At 37.7% G+C, this 7,908-nt stretch overlaps 1 protein-coding gene across 1 annotated transcript; it reads right to left on the reverse strand.

The window, feature by feature from the left end:
* Positions 1–118: 118 nt before the first annotated feature.
* Positions 119–6,543, reverse strand: LOC123532859 (uncharacterized). The gene is made up of 2 exons (XM_045314451.2): positions 5,266–6,543; positions 119–978 (listed from the first exon to the last, which is right to left on the reverse strand). Exons 1-2 carry the CDS (start codon positions 6,328–6,330, stop codon positions 907–909), a joined length of 1,137 nt encoding a protein of 378 aa, XP_045170386.2. The 5' UTR covers positions 6,331–6,543; the 3' UTR covers positions 119–906.
* Between the last annotated feature and the right edge of the window lie 1,365 nt (positions 6,544–7,908).

Here is a 7,908-nt window from a genome sequence, read left to right on the forward strand (position 1 = left end):
TATATCTTAACAACGGTTAAGTAATAGACCAAGCCAAGAGGGAATAGAACGTTTTATTCCAGAATCAGCAAAAACAATTGCCTCTTCAGAATATGATAGATATTTTATGTTTTATCCTTTATAAAATACGTAAATTGATGCTTAAACATAAAACCTAAACACAAAGACAATATCTCTGCTACATACGTAACAAAGCTGAAATTGTAACAAAGCATTATACTTGTGCTGTGATCATTTTTTTACGGAAGGGGTATGCAGGCTTATACAATTCAAATTACAAACTTTCATAATTACTTCTGTTTCACACTTTCAATCCATATTGTTTTTAAGGCATCTGTAAGTTGCTTATTATGGATTGAATAATATTATATTAACTCAATAGTAAGAGTGCAGGTCTCTGGATCGCGGGCTCGGCCGAGTTCGATCTTCTGGCGAGACGTATGTTCTAACTTATGATTTGTTACAAGACATTGTGTCTGAAGTCATTTCGTCCTCTACCACTGATTCTTGTAGAGAAGTTGGAAGTTACTTGTGGAGAACATAACAGATATTGGTACAGAATCAAGGAAAGTTGGTTATGTTAGCTGCCCGCCGTTACATAACTGAAATTTTGATGAAAAAGTGTGATAAACCCAAAACAAACTAACACTCACGTAGGAGCGCGTATTTCTCATTGATAATTTTTATTTCTGTTTTTAGACTGCTCATGTAGTTCAGATTGCGAAGAAACTGGTAACTGTTGTTATCCACACAAACCGAAATATCAAGATGAAGGAGAAGAGACTGTTTTGCAGAAAGAACACACCTGTCTTTTTCTTGTAACTCCTGAGCCGCCAGAACTAGACAAAGTCCTCTACCAGCCTTACAGCATGGTATCTTCGATTTCCGAAAAGGTTCACGTCAGTATCAGATCCGTATCCAGTATACCTTGCGGCGAAGAAAATGTGGCACCTTGGGGGAGTCTGTACCCTGTTTATTCTGCAAAATCCAAACAGATATACAAGAATAGCGCATGCGCAGCGGAAGATGGCGTGACTGACGGAATAGCATGGGACGCCGTACTTACTTGTAACGATTTCTATGAATATGACCTAATTAAGTTAGATGCAAGCAGTTTTGTTCTTGGACTAGACTCTGGTTTCATTAATAGTAATTGTGCAGTTAACTTCGTGTACCGTGGTAACATGGAAGACATTCGATCTTTGAAATGTTATATAGATCTCATAAATGACTGTTCTGACACGGAATTTAAGATACCTGATGAAACTGAAATTTCCAAAAAAGACATCATTGAGATGTGTACTAGCGGGCTTATGTCGCCATATAGAAGGGAAAGAATATATGCCAACGTGTTTTGCTATATATGTAACAATCTTCATTTTGTGAGAGAGGCGATTTGCCGGAAACAACTTGAACGAGATAGAGGAACCAATGCACGCGGTTTTATCGGGCTCCTTGATGAAAATTTTATAAACGTAGGTCGGAAGAAAACCTCAAGGCATACCCCACAATTGCCTTTAGCGTGCGGGATTGGAAAAGTACGTTTATTCAACCTTGTACTTAAGTATAAACTTTCATTCTTGCAGTTAAAATTTGTTATAAACTTACAGTAGAAGAAAGAAACATGCTTGAGTCACCCACTAGTCCGTACAAGGCCCATAGAAGGGAGTCACAGTGGTAAGCCTAGCGGAAACAATAATAGTGTACCTATCGGGAGGGACAGTGGTGAATCTAGAGGTAGCGGGCGGGTATTTGTGAACCTACCGAAAGATAATTTTAATCCACTATCGTAAATGTCCAAACTGGTAATATATTGTTACATGTATTAAGCAATACATGGACGTTTTTCAATAAGATCTTACTGTAGGTTCTGTCGTGTTCTCAGACAGCTTCTTTTCTAAAATATTATGGAAGGTTCCATAATTTTCAAGTATCACCAAGAATAAAAAAGAAGACTCTGGGAAAACTCAGAATAACTCAGACTTTAGCATAATGTTAACACTCTGATGACGGAACCTTCTAGAAAACCATAGAATATAAATAACTAACTAGTATTAACATACACGTTGTCTCAAAACTAGGACAGGCTGTACAGTAAACAATGGGTTATCAGTATAAAATATCAAATAAAGCATGGGAATGACATGTACATAACAATATTAAAAATTGATCCTTACACTTGAAGATCTTCCAAAACCTCCCCAGGGACGAAGAACTAAATGACATGGATATAAATTGTCCTTTAAATGATCTGATGTTGTAATATTTTCTCTATCTTAGTACGCAGGTTGTAGACCAGTCCACTGTCCATCCGGTCAGCTACGTGACGTAACCGGTGAATGTACGTATCCGACAAGACTGTGGTATGATCAAGTCTACACCGTATGCATTAACCTCACAGCGGAAACAGCCATTAACGTAACAGATATTTTTAAAGAACCATCAGTGTTCGTGAATGGGTAATTGCCCGATTTCATATCACCATGGCCAAACAACTGGTTAATTCACGCTATACATACGTATGCTGACGTATTGGACAGGGGAAACAAACATGCGTCTTTTCTTTTCGTACTTAAACGAATATTACCAACGGTAAAGCCGGCAAATAGCATACAGACGATTAAGAAGATGGTCAAACGCAAATGGACCCTGCAACATAAAAACTCTACGTTTGTATTAAAGTCACACATTTCGCCGCATTCAAGTACAGATTTAATGAAACTTGATGAAGACTCTGATTTCTTTTTTGGGAATAATTCTGAAAGAATAAACAAAATTCTACGAGTATATTACACAAGACGCATTCTAGGGAACGAACTTTTCATCACAAAACTTTACTTCTGTGACCAAGTCGAGCTTTCTCTACATGAAGTCATTCTTGGCCCGCGCAAGAAAATACTCTATGATACAATTACAAAACGCCATCTGTTTGATGCCGAATTTTCACTCCTATGGAACAGTGCGTACGAAGGAGTGCGCCCAAGAATATGTATTGAAGACTCGGATATGTACGAAACGGGTAACCATTCCGGTGCAGACTGGTGTTCTCAAATATACTGTGTTAGGGTCATTGCTGTGGCCTTACTTTTGTTTGGTATTATGAAGGGGTGGTAATATTCATCACGGGCACCTGCAAGACAGGTATCACATGTGCAGATATTGTAATTTGTAAAGTGTTTACTTGTATGATCTCCACTATGGTAACGACATAATTTTGGGATTTATTCGTAAATGAAAATATCTGAATATTGTTAGCTTCAGTCTCATCTAAAGTCAAAACTTTGTAATTTTGTATCTATGCTGAGAATTCAGTTTTGCTAAGTGACGAAAAGTATGTCATAAACGAAAAGTTATATATCATAGCCTCCAGATTTTGCTTTACTTATAATTTATTATCATAATGGTTAATACGGTGATTTAATGTTGTATTTGAAAGGGGCAAGAATAAAGAGAAAATCATAAACAGGTCGACTATTTATTTAAAGGTTTGAAGAACGTTAGAATGAAAAATATGGATGAATCGTGACAATTCAAGTACGGATCTTGACAATTCAAGGAATCATGACGACCTTCTAATGAACCATAACAACTACAGGATGATTCGTGACACATTAAGGACGAATCATGACAATTCAAGGATCAATTTTGACAATTCAAGGACAAATGACAACAATTCAAGAAATGACAACAAGCCTCTGTTAAGGTGAACGGACTGTGCAATATTTACATGCCTCTGTTAAGGTCGATGGACACTCGGATGCCGGCAAGCCTCTGTTAAGATGAACGGACTGTGCAATATTGACATGCCTCTGTTAAGGTGAACTGACTGTGGAATATTGCGATGCCTCAGTTAAGGCTGATGGACCGTCCAATGTTGACATGCCTCTGTTAAGGTCAACGAACACTCGGATGCCGACAAGCCTCTGTTAAGGTGAACGGACTGTGCAATATTGACATGCCTCAGTTAAGGTCGATGGACACTCGGATGCCGACAAGCCTCTGTTAAGGTGAACGGACTGTGCAATATTTACATGCCTCAGTTAAGGTCGATGGACACTCGGATGCCGACAAGCCTCTGTTAAGGTGAACGGACTGTGGAATACTGACATGCCTCAGTTAAGGTCGATGGACACTCGGATGCCGACAAGCCTCTGTTAAGGTGAACGGACTGTGGAATACTGACATGCCTCAGTTAAGGTCGATGGACACTCGGATGCCGACAAGCCTCTGTTAAGGTGAACGGACTGTGGAATACTGACATGCCTCTGTTAAGGTCGACGGACTGACAAATGCCGACAAGCCTCTGTTAAGGTGAACGGACTGTGCAATATTTACATGCCTCTGTTAAGGTCGATGGACACTCGGATGCCTACAAGCCTCTGTTAAGGTGAACGGACTGTGGGATACTGACATGCCTCTGTTAAGGTCGATGGACTGTCGAAAGTCGGCTTGCTCCTGTTAAGGTCGATAGACTGTCGAAGGTTGGCATGCAGAGTTTTATTATTGATGTGTCGTGTTGTATAGTCGATGTGTCGTATTGTATTAATCTTGTCATTTGCAAATTGTTCAAAAAAGTTGAATTAAACACTTAGCAGTGTCATTAAACGTGTTTTATTGTCGATGTGTCGTGTTGCATTATCGAGTTTTTCGTGTCACTTTTTCATAAAGTCATGTCTCGCTATCGTAACGTCACAATGCAATTGCGTCGTGTCGATTTGTAGAAGGATACTCATTAAAAGCATAAAAATGTACGAAAATTAAAGTTGTTGGTTTTTCAAGGTAGAGATATTTATTCCGGTTTTCCACCTCTGATTATGTGGAGAAGTTGATGGTTACTTGTGAAGAACAGATAAGTATTGGTAAAGAATCAAGGCACAATGTTTAGGGTTAACTGCCTGCCATTTCATAATTGAAATGATGTTATTAAACGGCGCTAAACCTATAAAACAAACAAACAAATCAACACACTTTAGATATTTAAATTCTGAAAAGTTTGCTTGTAAAACAAAGTACGGCGAAACTAGTTTTTCTAATAAAATGTAGTAAAAATACCTGAAAAAAATGTGAAAATATCAATATTGAAAATGTGTATCATATCTAAAAACCTTTCTCGGTAATACACAAAGGTATATTTTAATAAACTGTTTGTAGTAGCATACGTACTAATATATCAGACAATGTTACTATAACAAGACATGAATCTTAACGTTACAGCAAAATACAAACACAACTATCGTTGCTTTTGCTTTTTATAGAAGAAATCACCTTCAGTTCTTTAAGTAGGTTAAACACAAACTCCATCAGTTCCCTCCTTCCATACACATTACTCGACAAAAGTTTCATGTAATTGGATGGCGATTCCTCACTTATACACAGGAAGTGTGTTTTCGGAAACTCTCGGGCATAATCTGTCAAACAACATTTCTCGGCCACAGTGATATCCGGCTTCAGTATAATAAACAAGGGTACCACAGAAGCAAACCGTTTGTCGTCTTTCCATGAAGGTGTTACAGGATCATCGTAAACATACTTGGCAACTGTCGGGTCGATTCGATATTTCTTCTCGTCTAACACTACTGCGTTACGCCGAATTTCCGTCGCCAGGTTTGACTCCCGTTGAGACGTGTAGTCATTTGGCAGGCCGTTCATGTCCTGATATCCCAAATTTGTACTAGATCTTCTCTGTCGTACATGCCCGGGAAAAGACCCAACAGAAGCGACTGCGTCATCATGCCACTTTACCTTATGCAGGTTACGGGGCCCAAATGGACCTAACATAACTTCAAGTATCTTTTTCTGTTCCTCAATTTCTTTTATATTTTCTATCATCTTACTAACGTCAGTTATATCATGTCCAAAGCCGGCGTGCAACAAAATGTACGCACTGTTACCCCAGTTCCTCGTTTTACAAAGAAATCTTATTACTCTAGGCCACCAGGTATAAACATCGATTATGCCATTCACCTGAATAACTTGTGACTCCGCAAGACCTTCCAGTGGTTCTGCAAATCCTTCATCTTCATTGCTATTAACACGGAGAACCATGTACTTGTTACTTCTGCCCGGATCTATTGCCAACGACCTAAGCCATTTATGTAAAAGTTTGTTTTCTTCTCCGGTCCTGTTCGACTCGTCTAAAATAAACAATATCTTTCGGCATTTCTCGGACAATGTTTTACCATGTAAACTGTTAGTCTCAACATCGGGCGGGTTCTTCAAGGTATCCAACAGTGAAACTATGGTGCGTGCATACTCTTCTGCCGCGTCTGACTCGTCAGTTATAACGAAAATCTTCCACAACCAGTCAGTATAAAAATCCTCATAGCTCATTTTAGCTTTTAGTAGAATACCAACATTAAGAAGTTAAGGGTGCTCGTTGTATGAATTACTTCTATAGTTTATCAAAAGATTTTAAATAAAATTCGTTACACAACAAACCGCTTCTTTTCACCAGAGTTATAAAAATTCTGTCATATCCCACAATTCCTTTTACTCGCCCGTAGTTCAGGTACATTTTGTTTTACGATCTGCACTCATTAGACAGAGAGTATTGAACGCTTCTCTAACTTACTTTGTAGTTGTAATACAACACCCTGTAGTAAGTAAGAGATCTTCGAGCACTTTGATTTTGGTAATGTGGTATTAATACGCGAGCAATGTGAACAATGGACTTCAGGAATGAATGAATGAATGACAGTCGATCTTATTCATTATACTGACAGCGAATGCTTATCTGGCAGGTATATCTAGTATGAAAGTGTAACTCCTAACAGAAAATCGTAAATTCATTGTTGAAATTTGGACAGAGCTCGATGTCTTCGCCGTTCGCCCGCTGCCTAAAGGGCAAATATTCAAGTTTCGGTGTAAGTAATAATTCAATGCCAGTTAAGTTCATTATCTAAAAAACGTCAGAGAAATTTAAGCAGTTTTAACATACTCAAAAAATGTCTGAAAACTAGATTATAACTTTTGTTTACACAAATTTGCCATTAGATACGAAAGTCAATACACTGTAGATCTAGAGTACTCTATACAATGCTGGTCCAGTTCTCGTAATGTAGTCTGGTAAAATATCATATAAAAGCGACATAAGACAAAATAATACTAGTACTTGTTAAGAGGTCAAAGCGACATAAGACAAAATAAAAAATGTTAAGAGGTCATTGTAAGAATTTTCTGAAGGACCCTCGTATACGAGTGCACATACAGTGACTAGCTGTTAAATGGTAAAATGTCTGAGATCACTGTTGAATGTACATACAGAAAATATGCAATATATTATGTCCCTTGGATGTTTCTGCTGCTCGGATTCACCATTTTGTCTTTTTTTTTATAAAAAAAATATGTTAAATGCTCATAGCTATGCACTTTTAGTTAAACTATTATGATTATGTTTATTTTGAGAAATATATGGACGTTTACATGCATTTCAAAGCTTTTTAACTGAAAAATAAGGTACTGTTTCTACACGATCATACAAATAAAAATAACTCTGCTAAGTTTAGGGTTAACGAAAGACACAGTTGTTCCCCTTTCAACAAAGTGACAGAAAGGCCAACCATATAATAACTTTAGTAATTCAGTGTACCATTTAAGACCTTTATAACAAAGTAGAAAAATTCATTATATATTTGAAAAAAAAAAAATCTTATCATGATGTAATGTTGCTAATTTACCTGGTTATTATGTCAAAATTCCACCTGATAGGACGATTTCTTTTACAATAAATGCTTTTCTTCTTTCTTTTTTTTTGGTGGTGGGGGGGGGGGGGGCGGAGCCGAGAATAGCAGTGAGTTCTCAGTCTTACTCTTCTTTCACACTGGACTGGCGTTTCCGTTGGTTCAGTTACATCGTGCATCTACATTGTTTATGTAATATTTGACAAAATTTAGTACATTGGCAGTTGTT

This window comes from Mercenaria mercenaria, chromosome 11, assembly GCF_021730395.1.
Source record: "Mercenaria mercenaria strain notata chromosome 11, MADL_Memer_1, whole genome shotgun sequence".
Classification (NCBI taxonomy): Eukaryota; Metazoa; Mollusca; class Bivalvia; order Venerida; family Veneridae; genus Mercenaria; species Mercenaria mercenaria.